The 18,633-nt window shown below is 38.6% G+C and overlaps 1 protein-coding gene across 1 annotated transcript in view; it reads right to left on the bottom strand.

Annotated features, from left to right (window-relative positions):
• Positions 1-18,633, bottom strand: part of tusc3 (tumor suppressor candidate 3) — an 82,649-nt gene that overhangs the window by 33,844 nt on the left and 30,172 nt on the right. The window contains exons 3-6 of the mRNA XM_042485169.2: positions 12,242-12,359; positions 6,670-6,810; positions 3,239-3,379; positions 2,776-2,865 (exon numbers count right to left, since the gene is read on the bottom strand). Coding sequence (XP_042341103.2) covers positions 2,776-2,865; positions 3,239-3,379; positions 6,670-6,810; positions 12,242-12,359 — 490 coding nt within the window. The remainder of the gene's footprint in view (positions 1-2,775; positions 2,866-3,238; positions 3,380-6,669; positions 6,811-12,241; positions 12,360-18,633) is intronic.

Below are 18,633 nucleotides of genomic sequence, written 5' to 3' on the forward strand. Positions count from 1 at the left end.
TGGTATAATTTGTTTTCTGCATGCTCAGTAATAAATCTTTTATGACCTGCTCACCTTTGCATTTGAATCAGGTGCCTATGGCTACTGCTTCCCACAGTTAGGGAATTAATTTCTGTCTCTATCTAAAATGCTGTTTCAACACTTCACTACGTCAAAAGCTTTAATGGCGCCCTCATCGCTCTGCTCAGCTCATACAAAGCCAAGAGAACGAGAGGACAGCAGCAGCAGCAGGCAGGTAGGACTGTTTCAAAGTAGCTGACTGCACTTCATTCTTATGAAGACTATGCCAGGGTATGAGGACATACGGAGATGTGAAAGAGAGAGGGAGAAGATTTCACTGATGAGCAGAGAGGAAAGATACAGTGAAAATAAAAGTGGAGAATGGAGAAAGAGGCAAATGGAAAAGGGAGTCATTATGAATACTGAAATTCAAGGGCATGAAGAGAGCTTAGACTTAAAAGAATAAAACAAAGGGAAAAATGTTGCACGTCTGCAGTCGCACCAGTCCTAAAGAAGATCCTCAGCTGATTGCAGAAAAAATGTACTAAATTGACACATCGATGACTAAAGGTTGTGACTGAGCTGGTCAATATAGCCAAAAATGTTACTAAATAAAGTTTATTTTTCCTTTTAATCAATATCAATCAATTATCACAATAAATGTGTCAAATTATTATTTTCTTTACGATTAAAACTGATTCTTGCTCATGAGTGAAAGCGACCAGATGGTTAACTGTTGTTTAAACTAATATTTATTCTTTAGAGCATGAAAAATATTTGCCAAGTAGCTAAAGTTTTTATTAATCTGAAGTAGATTCAAGACAATTACAATCCAAACTATGTCTGTTAATAAAACATGTAAAAGACAAATAAATCTTAATTCTAAACAAAACCAAATGGCAAGCAACGGCAGGATGTCAACAAACATGTTGTCACGAATGGTTACAAGGGCATGGGTTGTTAGGAGTAAGGAAAGGAGACATATGGTAAGGTGTAGAAAAAAACCTATCATGATCAGATGGGAAGCAAACACCGGACTCCTACATGAAAGTCTGAGGTTGTTGGACCGCCCCTCCCACTCCCACCCTCCCTGAAGGCACCCTCGCACTCCTTGCATTACGTCGTTACCAGCAGCGCTTCAACCTGATGCTATCCTGTTGTGTATCATGAGGACATGGCAGGTTTTGTCCGACTGTATTCTCAAGTGACGCTGACCTTCCATGTATCATGCGGACACAATGCCATCTGGTCGTCTGCTGCCATATAAAAACGCCAAGACCTGTACTGTCTGGCCTTGTTTTTTACCTGACACCGTCCAGAGGCGTATCAGGCGGACACATAAGTTGATTTTTGGTGTCTGGATCTTACATCCAAAGCACTGTCAAGTGTTGATATTTGCATCCCAAACACGTTTCTATCATTATCGAGACGACTGGATACCACCAGTCTTTAGCCCTGCCTTTTAACCTGCGCACAACTAATGTGCAAAACAGAAAAACATGGGCCACTGCCATACTTGAAGGTCATCTTATTTGTTGATAGAATGACCGTCAACAAGGCAAATATCAGCTGAATCTAACGTGTGGCCAATACATTGGTCCATCCTTGAACTGCAAGCCTCTTGCCATGGGTGCAATGCCAATCGTTTTTAGAATCAATTAGGATTTCAATAGTTTTACTTTCTATCTCAAATAATAGTAGCATCTTTGCCTATAGATGCTTGTCCTGGCAGAATAAAAGTGCTTCAGAGGCAAAGTAAGTGGCAAAGAGAGTGGAGTGGCGAGATAGGGAAATAACAGGGGATGAGAAAGATGGGGTGACGGCTGGGAGCTACTGTTGAGAGCTACACATAGGATGAGGGTGTAACCTATTTGTTGTCAAACAGACTGAAAAATGACACAGAGCCAACAGAGCCTGACAAATAGAGTGCCTTTTACACTGAACAAGAGAAAAGGGAGCGTACCGTATGGAATAGAAGATGGGAAGGGGCAAGAGGGAAGTTGTGATACTTTTTTTTCTTTAGTTATTTTCTTTTCTTTTGACTTTACGAGTGTGTGTTTGTGCCCTCCCCTCTGTTGTGTGTTTGTGTGTATTCTCTAGGAGTGCTTGCTGTAGGGAATACCAATCCCTTTCAGTCTCTGCATGAGCTGAATTGACTTTTTCATAAAACAACAACACTGCTTTGTATTCTTGGGTTCTGGCTTACTGTGGAAGGCTTTGTGTGCATGTGTGTGTGTATGAAGCAGACAACAAAATATTGTAAATACATAAGTATGTATTTAAAGCAAATTTACCTCATTCGTTTGCTCTGGAAAGAAAGAATGCTAGAAAGAAAAAAACGGAAAAACTTTCTATGCCCCCTCTGTCTTTCTTTCTGCTTGGTCCAAGTTGACTCTGACATGCCTCCAAGGTGATATTAACACACAATGACTGCTACCAGCTGTCCACTAAAACACACACTGTCCCAGTGCTGACCTGTTAGCAGGTGGTAATGGCACTGAGTGCGTCTTACTTGGGGCCAAAAGCCCTACAGATGTTCCTATAGTTTATCTAATACAGCCTCACTAATCACGCCATAAAACTGATTAATCTTAACCCTTACTGTACATTTTTTGCTCAAAACATGACAAAACAAAAAATGATAGCAAAAGAGAAGGAAGCATGGCAGAAAACAAGGTACAAGCAAAGAAAGGCAAGGAAGAAGGAAAACAAGAGGAGAGGCAACAAGACGATGGAATGTTAAATGAGATGGATAGAAAAAAAAATGACTCATACCACTTGTCCATTCTGGGGGTTTTTGTGGGCGTAGGGAGGACCTCTGATATGATTCCACATCTGACCAGATGTCATCGCAAAAACCACACACTAGAGAAAGAAAGAGTGAGAGAGGGACAAAGACAGACAGGAGAGAGAGTGAATGAAACATCATTAGCATGGAAATACTTGTATTATTATCATGAATTTTAAAAGAGTCTGTGTGAAATTTTCTCTTCTCAACATATGACTCTGAGACATAAAATTAAAGTGTTGTTAAAACGGGCAGAAAATTCCACTAATGAGGTGAGATTACTGCACTCAATTTATTTCCAGAGCAGTTTCACTTGACTTACAGTGTGTTCCTGGCTTATGAAGGCAGATATTTTTGGCTGAGCATATATTTAACTTCTCAGAGTGGATTAAAAGGTTCCCACCTAAAACCCAATGTGCGTATGTGTGTGTGTGTATTTGTGCGTCATACCAATGCAGCCATAGCCCATCCAGTCTTGTTGTATATGAATTCCAAGTTGTTCCTCCTCAGATACAGCAGACCTCCAACCAGCGATACCAACAGAGCCAGAGCGATAGTCCCCGAATAATTAGGAGGACGGAAGACACGAATCTGGAGAGATAGATAGATAGAGAGATAGAGAGAGAGAGAGAGAGAGAGAGAGAGAGAGAGAGAGAGAGAGAGATGAAGCATAGATTTTACATCACTGTACAGCTGTAGCTTGGAATCCAGATGAGTATACGAGCTCATGTTTCATTTGCTCTGGCAGATAAGTTTAGCCCTAATCCTTATCAAACAGACTTCCGGTCAACATGGCCAGTGTCAGGCCAATCACAACGTTTTATCTAATATGGAGCTGTTTCAGACAATGACTGACAAATTGTGGAGTCTTCACACTTTATGCAAAATATGTGATGATGCCATTTTTGGCTCCCACATCCAAGATGACTGCAGCACTTGTACATAGACACATTCAAGCTACACCATCACAGCTCGTCTCTGGACACTGTAGTCATGTAGCTCAGCACTATGTCACGTTTTGCTGCTTTGATTGGTTGTAGGTCTATCAGATTGTGTCACTGATAACAAGACGTTAGAGACTAATTTGCATTCATGATTTGGTCTGGCAATCTCAGGTTAGTGCAACTGTATAACGGTCTAATTATACTGAGATTATCTCAGTGCAGTGATACTGTTTTTTAAACATCCTTCATATTTGGCTTTAAGACAAGTGAATTAATATAATAAAATAATACACTCATCCATTCATTTTTATGTCTATAATTGCTGTTTATGGTTGCAGAGGGGTTGAACCTATGAAATACATTGTAAATGAACACACACAAGCTATTTATACGTGTTTTGTTATTGCATATTGAGTGGGTCAATGTCAATGTCAAAGTTGTTTTAAAATTCCAATTCACGTTCATCCTTCATGTTCAACAAAAGGCCTAACCTTGAATTCGTGAAATAATTTCAAATATAACTTGTAGTAGCGGAAAATATAGCAAACATTTGAGTACAGCCTCAGAGCGGAAAATTCTGTGAAAATTGTGTGTGTGAGTGTGTGGGAGAAATTTTCTAAAAAAAAAAAAGGGTGGAAAAAACATGCATCTGTGATTGAAAGTCATGGTTTAGCAATTAGGATACTATCCACACCATAAACACCCAGGTCCGTTTTCTTTTATGTCACTGTGTGCCAATTGTGAGCATAAGAGCAAATGCAGTACAATTTTATCTTTAGGCTGCCAATACAGGTGTCATTAAAGGGTTTTTTTTTCATGTTTAATTTTTTCCACACTCTTCTGGAAGGAAGATATTCAAAAGACAGTTAAAAAAAAGTATAAATCTGTTCCATTTTTAAACAATAAAAAAAAAGATTCCTTGGTTCATGTCCTTCTCCCAAAGCCTGGAAGTGGTCATTATAACTTTCAAGCAAATTGTTATTGAAAAAAAAGATACTACATGACATGATGAAAGGCATGTTTAATAGTCCTTTTTAGGAAGTTGCATACACTTCCTGTTTTCAAAAGTAGGATTTGTCAAATGTTTTCAAACTGTAAACTAGTTCCCAATTGGAATGAGTGTCATCAGCGGTAAGCTGCAGCATAATGGGTTTGCTCTCAAAAGGTAAAAAATAAAAACTCAGGAACAGCTCAGATTACACAGAATTGTGTGAACTTTAACAACCACAGTCCAGGTTAGTACATGAAGGTCAGTACTCTTCTGTTACTTCTGGATGTTTCTCACTCATTTTCTCTTTCTCTCTCTCTCTTTGTGTGTGTGTGTGTGTGTGTGTGTGTGTGTGTGTGTGTGTGTGTGTGTGTGTGGCCATAAAGCCAAAATGACAACATGCTGTGTTTGCTATTAACAGATGCAAGGGTAAAATGTTCCAATCGACAGAACGCGTACGTGTCACCAACTCTGATTATATCACCAATGAAAATGTGGGTGCCATCTGCTGCTGCTAAGTGTTATTGAATTAAAACCTTCGTGTGCATAATTCAGGGAGAACGAGAGAAAAAAAAAGAAAGATAGTTCAAGGCTCAGCTAAACTGCACGAGTCTCCAGCCAAGCCTACAACCAAGTATATGTGTGTCTGAGAGAAAAAAAATACATGATGAAACAAAGAAAAAATATGCGTGTTTTATAAATAATCAATAACAGCACTATCTACTTTTAGTTATTATTATGTTTTAAACAAGGCAGAGAAAATATTTTAAAAAACTTTAATCTTTAATGAGTGTGACAGTGTATGTAATACATATAGTCTTTCAGAGTTTTATTTCTATAAAACTGAAAACAACAGAAAAGTACAGCAAGAACTAATGTGATATGTTTGCACAACAGTATAAGCCCCTCCACATTCCCCATTCTTCTCTAACTCACTTCATTTGAGCTCCTGCATCCCACAGATGTATTGATCTCACTTTTTTTGTTTTTTTAACACAAAAACCCCCTTCCTTGCTTTTTTCCATTTCTGTTCTGTTTTAATTCATGTGAAAAAGTCACATTGAAGTGCCTGAAAGCTAGCACTTAGTGTAAGTGCTCCCCATCGCCTTCACTGAAAGGCAGCTTTTTGAATCCAGATCCATCAACAGGATGTCAGCAGTTTGCTTGGACTCTGTCTGCCGGCACTTGGCTGACAGGTTGTTCAGGGAAGAAGAAACTGTAGTCAGAGGGTCAGAGATTTGATCTCTTAGGTGCCAACAACTTAAGTGCCTCCAAGCCAAGGGCATCCAACGCCCACTGCATGTGTAACATCCGTTCCAACGACACAGTCAACACTGAACCAACTTTAGCAAAAACGAAGCATGCACAGACAGACATAACCTGTTTAGTGCAAAAAAAGCTGTTTCACTGTTCAGATCGGTTTGTTAAAAGTGAGCTCCACCTATTCAGCATTGCACATACAGCAGTGCTCTTCATGGCCTATAAACAGACTTGCGCATAATATTGGTGAAGTTCCTCTTTGAGGGTGATGAAAGCTGCCAATCAAGGCTATTATGGACTATCCAATCCTACAAGACCTCCTTAAAAAGTTGGTCTCACACCATCCAGAAAGAAAATTTGATGTGTAAAAGCAAAGCAACCTATTTCAAAAGTATTTATTTTTATGGTTATAGTATTAAAATATATTTAGCAAAAAGCTTTTTAAAACCTATTGGTAAATCCATCTACCAGAACCAGAAATGTCAGACCTCACAACAAACTATGAACAACAGAACACCACACTGAATTGTCTGCTATACCGGGGTTCTATGTACCACTTGTGCGTTTTTTGCAAATGTGCTCACACGTCTGTGTGTGTGTGTGTGTGTGTGTGTGTGTGTGTGTGTGTGTGTGTGTGTGTGTGTGTGTGTGTGTGTGTGTGTGTGTGTGTGTGTGTGTGTGTGTAGTACCTGAACATCTGTGCGGTCTGCAATCCACTTGGCCAGCTGCTCTGAAGCAAAGCCAATCCTTTGCAGGTCAAATGTATCAGCTCTCTTGGGCTTACCCTTGGCGGGGAAATGCATGAAGGTTGGAGCGCTGTTCATGTTCAACTAGAGGGTAAGAGGAAAATGAGGATGGGGGGGTGTCAAGTTAATGTCATCTGTGACTTGTCAAGCATACTAAGTAACATATCAAAAGATAAAGACACATCATCAGTCATAATGTTTTATAAGTTGATGTTGGGACTAGTATAACAGGTTCACCTCTTGACTGCTTAGCACAGGGGTCTACAACCATTACTATCAAAAGAGCTGTTTTTGGCTAAAATCTGCACAGTATTTTCTCAATAAATGGATTAACAATTTTTTTGGTAAAACAGCACAAGATGTCCCATGTAATTTTTAGGGCTGCCCCCGGAAAGATTCACATCATCAGTCAGACCCCTCAGTTGACTAAGACTGCTTCAAGTCAAGCACTTAGTGCTTTTTCAGGGTTTTTCCTGCATAGCAATTTTGGTGGTGGCTGCCATCGCCTATTTCCAGGATGCCACCAATTAAAATGGTCAATGTTGGCAAGAGCTAACGCAATATAATCATTCCACATTTTCATTGTTTTTTTTGTTTTTTTTTTTAATGCATCGACCGCAGTTGTCCATCGCGGCGCTGTCAGGGTGCCTGGCTATGTCCGCATCACAGACTGGAAGCAGGGGAACAAAGTAAACTTCACCATTTTCTACCCTCCAATAAACTTTAATTTTCCTCTGAGAAATTTCTTCAAGTCCAAAAACTGTCAGTTACAGGCATTGTCCTGATAAATAAAAATAAATTTATCAGGTCTAAAAATAATGCTGCTCAACCTCAAGAAACGGGAGGGGCTGGTGGCAGAGAGGAGCAGCAGAGCGCAGGGAGAAATGAGGAGGAGTCCAGGCGAGAAATAGATTCAGCTGCAGTGTCATTAGGCATGTATTAACTGAAAACCGACTTTTCCATGATTTTGGTCATGGCAGTCATTTCGACCGTTTTCACATTTATATGTCATATAAAGAAAGGAATAATGCCAGCCTTCATCAGAGATGGATAATCTAGATCCGCTCCGGCTTATAGTGAGATCTGCTCAGCTGCGCTGCTGTGAGGGACAAAGAGTAGGGGAGACTAGGGACAGTTGTAACACTGTGAAAATGTGTATTATAGCTATCAAATGTTTACACCAAGTGCTTTGATGGGGGCTTCCAACAATAGCAATGTTTACAACCTTTTTTCTTTTTTTCTTTATTTCTTGCAATATTAAAAAAAACAAAAAAAAAAAAAAACAAGAATGACAAAGACATGCACTGCAGGGAAAGAGAAAACCCACTAGGCTTATTCCGAGCCTCCACCTAAATAATGTAAAAAAAATAGTAGGTATGGAATTCTGGCCCCTCTAGTGTTAACATCACTTTTTATTCATCTTCCCAGATCAAATAAACACAATGGGTGGAAAAATGCTTCTGGCTCTGACACAATGAGGAGGGAATGAAGAAGAATAGATGGCTGAAATGTTCTGCCTCTGGTTGTGAATTGTGTTCACAAAAACAAACTTTAATGCAACTACCCTGTAATGGGGCCACATTTTAGTGATGTTTAAAGGCTTAATTTGTATCCTGTGAACTATTTTTTCTGTTTTTCTTTAAAAAGGGATAGTTTACTTATTTGTGTCACTTTAAGTGTCAATTAGTACATTTTTATTTCTGTTATATTTATTTAAATATCACGAGAACACACTTAAATAAAATATACTTACTGAAAGGATGCATTTCGCCATATTTTTGAGTTGTTATAAACTTAAGTGATTATCCTAAAGTATCTGAATTTGAGGTTAATTGGCATGAAATTAAAATGTTATGAAAATGACCAATCAAAAAAAATCCCCATTTGGTGCCAGGAAAACTCTGTTTTTGTTTGTTTGGTTTTGATAGTCATGCACTGTGCTGTGTACTTCTGGATATGTTTTGGTCCCCAGATTTTGCTGGGGAGTGAACACTAATGTGAACACACACAGCGGCACAGGGGAGGAGTGAAGAGAAAACATAATCTTTTCTCTTCTGCTTAGAGGTGGTGCATTTACCGCCCGCAGTAACTTTTGTTTGATTTCTAGTGTCTGCAAAATATGTTGCCCATTTCCAATCCATTGTTACTGCAGTTAGCTTGTTTACTACATTAAGTGAATGCTGCTGTCACATTGAATGAACCCACTGAGCCCATTCAAACTTTAAATCTCCATATAGAAAAAAAAAAATCATATTGTACGGCCAAATCTGATTTGCCTGGCTTAGTTCTGAGTCAGGTATGGCCCTGGTGATTTCTCAGAGCCCAAGTTGACATTTAATTTAGTTTAGTTGCATACAACAACGTCTTTAAATTGTATTTTGTATCTGATTAGCAGTCCAAAAACCAACAAGTATTCAGCTTATTGTCATGTACAACGGAGTCAATTATTTAATTTTCTGAGAAGCACAAAACCCAACTGACTGAAAAAAAAATAAGTAAAGATAAGCTGACTTGCAGGAATCTCAGCTGAATGCATGGTCTCCTACTGATGATCTGAATCATCAACTTTCAGGGGAAAGCCCTAATTTAATACAAAAAAAAAATTATTATGCAGAGTTCTGAACGTTCTGACTTGCTTTACAGTTGTGCCAAGCAGATGTATTTTGTAGGAAAATATGGTATTGGGTCCTGACTCTGTATTAGGCAGATACGCAATAACAACTGACTTGGCACAAGAGTAGTGACAAGAAATAACCCTCGAAGATCATTAGATATCAGAAACTACACCAGTGCATTGTATTTCTGTCATGTTATATGCATTTCTGTTTACTGACCTAATTGCAAGGCAGTGAGTGGGTGTGTGTTGGCTATCACAGCTAATAACTGGAAACAGAGAACATATGCAATAATTCAATATTTTCATAACTATATTTTTCTGTACACATGCATTACCCTGTTCCCTGTTTCCTGCACGCACGCACGCACGCACGCACGCACGCACAAACACACGCACGCACACGCGGCTTAATAAAGGCACACACAGCTAAATAAAGACAACTGGAAGAACTTTCTGATTCTTCCTCTCTCCCTTCCTCCATGCTCTACACCTATTTAACTCCAAATCCCAGGACTCCCTTCAATTATCAGCAACAATAAGTCAACTGATTTACTTTCTCCTGTTTTCCCCAAGACACCTGGAGAAAAATAGAGAGGAGGGGAAAAGGAAGGAAATGAGCAGAGGAAAATAGAGAAGGAAGAAGATGAAATAAACGCAGAATTGCTATGCAGGTTGTTTCTCTTTGTTAGCCTTGAGCTTTGTTATATTGCACTCACTCTTTAAGTGTTTAAGTTAAATTATGAATTAAATAAATGTCCCATATGCATACAGAGAACATACATGTACAAATGCCCATAAACACAAATAAAAAAGCATGCATTCATGCAAGGATATATACCAACAGACATCCAAAAACTTAGAAGAATAGAATAGAAAGAGCAAAAGGATGTGAATGTAATTAACTTTCAATTAAACTGCAATAGGTTTTATTTTTTATTAGAAGAACAAATGTGGATGTGGAGGGCAAAAATTCTGGAGGAAGAGTGTGAAAGAACTCGCAAGAAAGCCAGAGGACATGAATTAACAATTAAATCAAGAAGGAAAAAAGATTCACTGACTAGCAAAATAGCAAGTAGGAAGAAAAGGAAAAAAAAAAAAACATTTTAAGGACCATGTAGGAACATGTTTTAGTGCTATCTTAACTGGATGAATTGGTCTAAAATAAATCGAGATAAAGGACAAAGAAGCAAAACCAGGCTATTTCTAACTGAGCACAGCTATTTAAAGTTATAAAAGAAGAAAGTGTAGAATAAAAAAGGACAACTGGGAATTTACCTCTGTATTTTGTAGCGTTGTCTGTATTAAGGTAAAAGTGCTTGCAGACAGCAGTCATTTGCTAGTGTTGAAGACTTTTTAAATATCTGGCATTTCTGACATCACAGAAGCCACACCAGAGAAAAAAACACAGAGGAACAAAGGTTTGTTGTTACAAAAATATCTCTAAAGTGAATAATGCTTTAATACCAGAGTGCAAAGACATGAGTGTTTTTTTCTTTCTTATCAAATCCTTTATTTTTGTCTCTGGTTTGTGGGAGAGCCCAGATACTGTCTCTGTTTTTTGTTTTACTAGTACAGGGAAAATGCAAATGTATATATATCTACAACAACTGTGGCTTCTTGTCAAAACCTCCTGTAGATCCGCTACTGTCTATGTACAACAGAGCTTGTAAAAACAAATACTCTATGTACTACATGTATGTTTTGGTATATACTACATGTATGTTTGTGTTTGTACCTGACCTTTCTCTATGTGTCTTTGTTTGCCAGTTTTGACTTTGCAGTATGTTGTGTTTCACTGTATGAATCCTTGTTTGTTTCCTTCCCTTTCTCCAAGGTTTTCTTTCAATTTATTTGCTAAACTGCTGCATAGGCGACCCCATACTATCAGAAATCAGCGAGTGGGTATATGGAACGAAGGAGGGGAGCGAGGGAAAGAATGGTTGGAAAGGGAAGAGCAACAGGATTTGAGAAGATGTGAAGAGGAGGTAGGAGGTCTGTATAATGGAAACAAAAGAAGGGTCGAAGGTGTAAGGAGGCAGGGATGGAGGGAGCAGAGGTACAAAAAGCTGTGGGCCATCTGTGGCAGCAAACATTCACAAGTATTAACGTAACCCCTTTGCCCGACAATAGCACTTTCCTTTTACAATGAGTTTCATTTTTTTCCCCAGCCATAATAGAGTTTTACTACCTACTGTCTGCAGCTATTAATTTAGCAAAGCACACTACCTTCAGAATTTTGGTAAATCTTGTATTGAAAATGATCCTATGAAAACACAATTAGCCCTTGGTGTCAAAATTGTTTTTCTGGGTCTTTTAGCTTTGCCACATGAACATATAAAATGCATCTTCTCAAAGGGAGAAAGTTTTGATTTACAAAATCAGAAGCCAACAGATTTTAAACTTAAGCTACTACAGTTGCAACGTGTGGCAGTGGTCTTTTCTATGACTTTAATACTACCAGCAACATAAGAGTGGATGTCTGTAGCTTTTGCTGTTTGTTTTTTGTCTTTGGAAATGGAGGCACAGTAGTGCTCCAATCATTTAAGACTGGGATGATGCACTTTTTTACAATAGCTAAACTTAATAAAAATAATTGATATGAATATAGGCTCTATAGGCTGTTTTTTAACTGTGTGATTTTTAAAGTGTCCCTTTAAATAACTATTAATAAATATAGCAACAAGTGGCAAAAAAGGTCTTTCACAATACTGCATGTGTGTTGCATTAAAATCATGGGTTGGTTGATGATCAAGGACCTTCACTGAGGAAAAAGCGTGATGTGTGCAAGTTGACAAAAGAGGAAGAGGTGTCGGGTGAAAAAATATATAAAAGGTGAAACTTGCAGTAAGTTTGGGTGAATGCATTTTCGAATTGATAGTACTTTAAATAACCAGTTACCTGTTGGAAAACATCTGCTCCCTCGTCATAGTCCACTACTGTGAAGAACAGCTTGTTGGAAAACGCAGATGAGTAACGCCATGAGTTTGCCAGGACCTGGTACTCCTCATTTGCCTGCCTGTGAGATGGCAACAAGACAGACAGAAGGGATGAGAAACAAAACTAAGAAAAATGGCAAACCAAACACACACATTACATGTAAGCAAAATGGGACAGGCTTAACACTCTGAGACACATCATTTCGATATTTATTTTTTTAATTCACAAACGTTGTTGAATTGTCTTTTGCAAACCGAGAGGCACAGGGGGAAGTATTGCTATCAGAATGGAGGCAATATGTGGCATCAAAAAGAGAAAATGTGTACTAAAGACGTCTAGTTCACGTTGCTGTCAAAACTACCCTGCCCTAAGTATGTTTAAACAAATACCTAGTTAAACTTTGGCAATTTCAATCTTTTCCATTTCTTAACCTCCCTTTTTTAAAATCCTGTCTAAGGTCCTACTTAAATTCTGTCAAGCCATGGGTACAGACAATGCACAAGGGATAAATGAATGCATTTATCCCTTTTAAACCACATGAATGGTGGTTTAAAAAGGGGAGGGGGGGGTGGGGGGCAATATCACCAGAAAAATCACAACAAGTGACCTTAAAAACAGAAAGTGAAGACAACAATGAAGTAAGCAAGGGGGACAAAGAGGTGCTATCTTTAAAAAGATCAGACAATAGGGAGACAAAAAGAGAGGAGATGATGGGAGTAAGAAAAGGAGTGTGTCTCTCCCATCCCATAGTTGTCCTCATGTAAAGATACATTTCCATTTTTCTTCCCTCGTTTCCCATTTTATTTTTCTTTTGTTCAAATAAAGCCTAATAAAGGTGTTATTTTAGCCAGCCATGATCAGTCCAGTCTATCACCTTCCTACGTGACCATATAAACGCTGAGTCTCCTATTTCTCTTATCTCTCACTCCCTCCCCCTTGTCTCTGACATTAGCTGTATGTCTCTTTCCTTCTGCTAAACTTCACTTTGACATTGTGTCTTATGTCAACTGCCTCTTGTGTTGGCTTTAATTAGTGGGAAATTGTCTGTCAGGATGCGTTATGTGCAGTGATGTTACATTGTTATCTGTGCAGCTAATGTTAGGATGGTCGCTTTGAAGTGTCTACGGTTTGGAAAAGTCAGCAGAGATGAAGTTGAAACTCAGGCCAGCAGCCTGTCAGGGATTACAGTGGTGCTCAGCTCAGCTCTGTCTGTAAACACCACATTGCTGGAGTTGTCAAGGTGTCACTAAGATATGGTTTAACTGTCCTGTGTCCATGTTATTCATTCTTTATTTAGTATCTGACAACTGTCCGTATAATAAAAGATTATTTTTACTAAAGGGGGTTTCAGAAGTATTTTTTTCCACTCAGAAATGTCATGTTGCAAATATTAAACAATCTGATACAAAATATTGATGTGAGAATATAATATGTTAAATTAATTTTGCATCCATGTTTCAGCATGAGGCACTTTAATCATATAAATCCATGTAATCCATGGTATTATTTCTATTATTTATATTGGACATTAGCTGATAATTTCAAAGGACATAAAAGATGGGTAACTGTAAACATTGATTTATTTATTTAAATTCATACATTAAGAGTCCTGCTGCATCAATTGAGCTTAAACTGATGTCAGGCTCTTACCTTTAACTAATCTACATTTAACGAAGTATTTCACTGCTAGAAAGATCATTTCATAAAAACAGGCTGTCTATGCAGTAAAAAGACGCAAATACTTTTGAAATTAGTGCTACGTGACCAGCAAAAACAGGAAAAGGGCTGTGCCGTAAGATTTTACTCAAGAGGCAGAAGCAACCAGAATGCACTGCGCCGCACCAGACAAAGATGGCAGCTGGCTGAAACAAATGACCATGAATTAAAGAATCTCGGTTCTTATCTGATCAGCAGCTTGGTCTACGTTTGTGAGAGCAAGAGTGGAGCGTGTCTCTATCTTGAGCTGCTTCTAAACTATCTGTGCTCCTGGTGGTGAGCATGCAAAAATGCAGAAGTACTATGTGTAGTTCGAGCAACAGCCCTAGAGCTAACGAAAATCTAGAAACACATCATTCAATGGATTTGAGGTGGGAGACAGAAGCAAGATCTGGGCACTGGTAAGATGGAAGGAAGTTTACCACAGTTCATTTACACACACTATCCATCAGCAAAGTATCCCCTTAATACAGCATTTTTTTTTAGTTTTGCTTATCTCTTATCTTATATTCCTTGGTCTCAAACCATCTCTAATTTCATATATTTGAATGGATCTTCACATCCATATGGAATGGTAAAATGCTTTAAAAGAATATGTGATGTAAAAAGTCGTCAGTCTGTTAGTTCGTGTCCCATCTTATCTACAGTACATGATCATGTCAACCAACCATTTAAGTCTAATGCTAGCCTCCATATCTGTCACACCAAGGCAACATAAATTAACCAACACAACAAGCTAAGGACTTGAATTATTTAAAAATTACAAAAACTTTTTTCCATTATTTATTTTTCAAAGTCTGGTAGTGAAAACACTGTGAACTCTGTCATGAATACTTTATAGTTTGGTATGACATTTTTGTTCTACCATAAATAATATATCGACAATATGTATTGTTGCACAGAAGCTATACTGTTAGCACCGTGTTTCTTGTCTTTACTTTATTACTGATTCTTTGTATTTCTTTTCTCTGTTTGTGTAATGTATTTTTGTGCAGAGTGTATAATCATATATGTGTATATATATATATATATATATATACATATATATTTATATATTAGTATTACAGGTTTATTCATTTCATATCGTGTAACGAGGAAGCAGGATGCATCTGTGAAAATTCTTGTGTATGACTGAAGCTTGTACATGTGGGCGTGTAGTTAGGCGTATGGTCGATACTTGTTGGTTTTATCCCTAATCATGTAGCCAATATAACAAAGGCTTTTTACCTTTTGTATCTCAACAGGTGGTCTGCCTTGACTTCCTTTTTTCTCCCTTTTTGAAGACATTTTTATGCCTGTGATATGCCCACTTGACATAAAAATACAAAACTTAGATGTGAATACACAAAGTAAAATAAAAAAGAGAAATAAAAAAGAAAGTGAAAAATCAAACAAGCAAAGGGAGATGGGAAGACTACTCCCGTTCACATGCCTTTAACACATAAAATGAAAACACACCCAGGCAAAGAAACAAAACCAAGAAAATCTGAGTGAGGTCAACATTCTTCGGTGTTATCAAGGTTTCTACCCCAACTCTAGCCTTCCTTGTTAGCAGTTACTAAGCAACAATGATAGAAAATCACATTAGTCAAAACATTTTGACGCCAAAAACACCTGCTAAATGTAACCTAGAATGCAAAGGAATATGTACAGTAGCTTCCTCTGTTAAAGACAAGCTAAGTTTTCTGAGTTTCATCCAACATTGAACTCTCTCTGTTTTTGGACTGGAGTTTAGCCTAAGGTGTCTCTGAACTGTTGCATAATGTCTAACGGTGCGTACCCACCAAACGCGATTAAAAATGATCGCGCCTCAAGTTACATACAAAGTCAATGCAAAGACGCGATTTGACACCTCATTTTGCCGGGCGACGCGATGGACGCGATTGCGCGGCGCGTTGGACGCGAAATTCGTGTCGCGTCCAACGCCTCGCGTCCAACGCTCGAGTTGAAATAATTGAACTTTTGCGGCGGCGGCGCGTGAAGCCGCGACAGCCTATCAGCGTTGAGATCGTCATCGACGTGCTGACGTATGGACGTCCTGGTGTTCCCTCGCAAAATCTAATCAAACCGCCAGAAACAATGGAGGAGCAGCTTATCGTCGCCGTCACCGCTCACCCAGAGCTGTACGACAGTTCCTGTCCCTTGTTGCAGGAGACGGTGGAACTCGCCGAGCTCACGCCGCCTCCGTAGGGTAGCATGCACCCAGAACCGACGTCGGCACCTAGCCCGCAGACGACGCTGGGAACTTCTCCAGAGCAGGTGCAGTGCAGCGATCGTCAACGAGAGAATGAAATGGCGGAAGAAATGTTGTTGTTTGGGCGGGCTCGACACGATTTCGTCGCGCGTCGAGTCCCATTTTGGGGTTTTTGTACGAGCGTCAAAACTGGAGCGTCCGGCGCAACGCGATTTCATTTGAGGCGCGATGAAATAATTTTCATCGCGTTTGGTGGGTACACATGGTAAGTCTTTCTTTCTTTTTTTTTTTTTTGCAGCCCTGGGTCACTTGACGATTATGTATGGTGCATCGTGAAAGTACTGTCCATTGATGATATGCTTATAAATTGCCATGTTAGATTTGCAATGCGGTATGGGACTGGACAACCACAACAAAGCTTAAGAGTGATGTCAATTTGAGGACCTCAGTAATTAGCTGTCATTCTCACTGCATGATAGTCCTCTTAACGCAGACGCTCAGGTCACCCCCTAACATCAATCAATCCCTTACTCTAACTCTTGCTTTTTTTTCTATTAATGTGACACTGTTGTGATGTTAATAAGAGAATGCCTGGGGAGATGCAGAAAGAGAGAGAGGGAGAGGGACACGGCAAGAGAGAGAGGAAGAAAAAAACAAACAAACTGGTGGACTTAATGAGAAGTAGAAGCAGACAGATGGAATACTGTAGAAAAGGAATAAAAATAAAGGAATAAGGGTGACTGAGGGTGGGTTGACATTAATGACTGCATCTGGCAATTAAATAAAAATAAGCAGCGTAGTTTACTGTTAAGGGAGAAAAATGCTTCTCAGATAAATGGATAAACTACAAAGGGTTGTGGTAATGATTTAGAGTGTGTGCGTGTGCGTGTGCGTGTCAAGGGTTAGCTCATAGCATATGGTAAAAAGATGTAAGAATGCGTGTGTAAGTAACATTGTGAACCTGTACAACCCGCTTCGGCAGTCATGTCGGTAATTATAGTTATACCAATAAAGCAAATTTTAATTTTAATTGTAGAGCACGGCAGTGACAGAGAAACAAAAAAGAGACCACTTTTGTCTGAGTCTGATACTGTGATGATAATGTGTGTTCTTTCGGTCTTCAATAAAAAAGATATTTAATGAAGGAAAAAAAAAGAGAAAGAGGGAGGATGCTGAGTGGTGCTGACATGAATGATAAATAACATATCTAATCAAGTGGCTGATGAAGTAGAAGAATGGCTGATAAAAGGAAAAGTGGATGATAATAGGGTCAAGATGATTTCATCATCTAGCTGGACGTACACTGAGACACGAGGACATGGGTCAACTTTCTGGTTTATACAAACAAAAGGTGGCTTGATTTACCATACAACATCAAGCAGTCATTAATCTCTCAAGAGCCAACTGCAGAAAAGATATCTATGCATGTCAAACGTGATGAATGTCAATTAAGCAACATGTAAACAGTAAGTCACAAGCTTGGTTTCCAGACTATTTTTTGATACAGGAATAAACCATGGAAACCTGTGTAAGACTCTTTTGTTTGCAACTGTTATTATTCTTCCAGGGTTTCCCAAACATTCCTTTTGTGATCACCCGTGATGACTAAAAGAACTGCCTTCACATATTAATTTTATATTTTTGAAGTTAGACAACAAAAAAAAATAAATTTATCACTTTGCACAGCATCGTCCAGTCCAACAAGGAACGCCAGCATAAATCAGTTTAAGAACCAATTAAAAAGATTTAATCTTTTTAACAGGTACTTGGGACTTGGCATTTTGGTGTCTGATCTAATATGTAACCGAGTTTTAGTCTCCAATCATAAGTTAATATGACTGTAAAAAGCACATTAACATTAATAATGCATTTAAAACAACGAAAGCAGACCAGACAAATAAAACCGTAAAAGATAGTGCTGACTGCAATACACATGACCCTGAGAAAAGCATTACAAATAAAGTTTCTCTGTACAGCATACCAGCATATAGAATACAGTTTTCACCATTGTATGAGGTAGAGTTTTGTGTATAGGTACAGAACAATAAAATATAAGTACATCTAAATTACAATTTTGTATTTACACCTTTGTTTATTACATCATCATCATGCTGTCTTTTCATGCTGCCTCTTTTTGTTTTGTTTTTCCAGCGGGTTTTACAATGGTTTCATTTAGAATAGGAAGAAAACAGTGTAATAAACGTATTAATCTGGTGTTTAAGACATGATGATCCAAGAGAACCTGTATACCTGATAGTGGTTATCATGACTGCACTGCACTGACAAACGTTTAGGAGCTTTTAGGACCACGGACAGCTCTAGAGTCCTCTAGACATTAAAAACTAGTGTTGTGTGCTGAGCTGTCCATGGTGCTGAAATACTTGGGTCATCAGTAAGTTAAAAAGGTTTAATTCAAAAGGGAATTCATTTGAGCTCTAAACTA

This window comes from Plectropomus leopardus, chromosome 3 (assembly GCF_026936395.1).
Source record: "Plectropomus leopardus strain MGB_pleo_1.0 chromosome 3, ASM2693639v1, whole genome shotgun sequence".
In the NCBI taxonomy this organism is placed as follows: Eukaryota; Metazoa; Chordata; class Actinopteri; order Perciformes; family Serranidae; genus Plectropomus; species Plectropomus leopardus.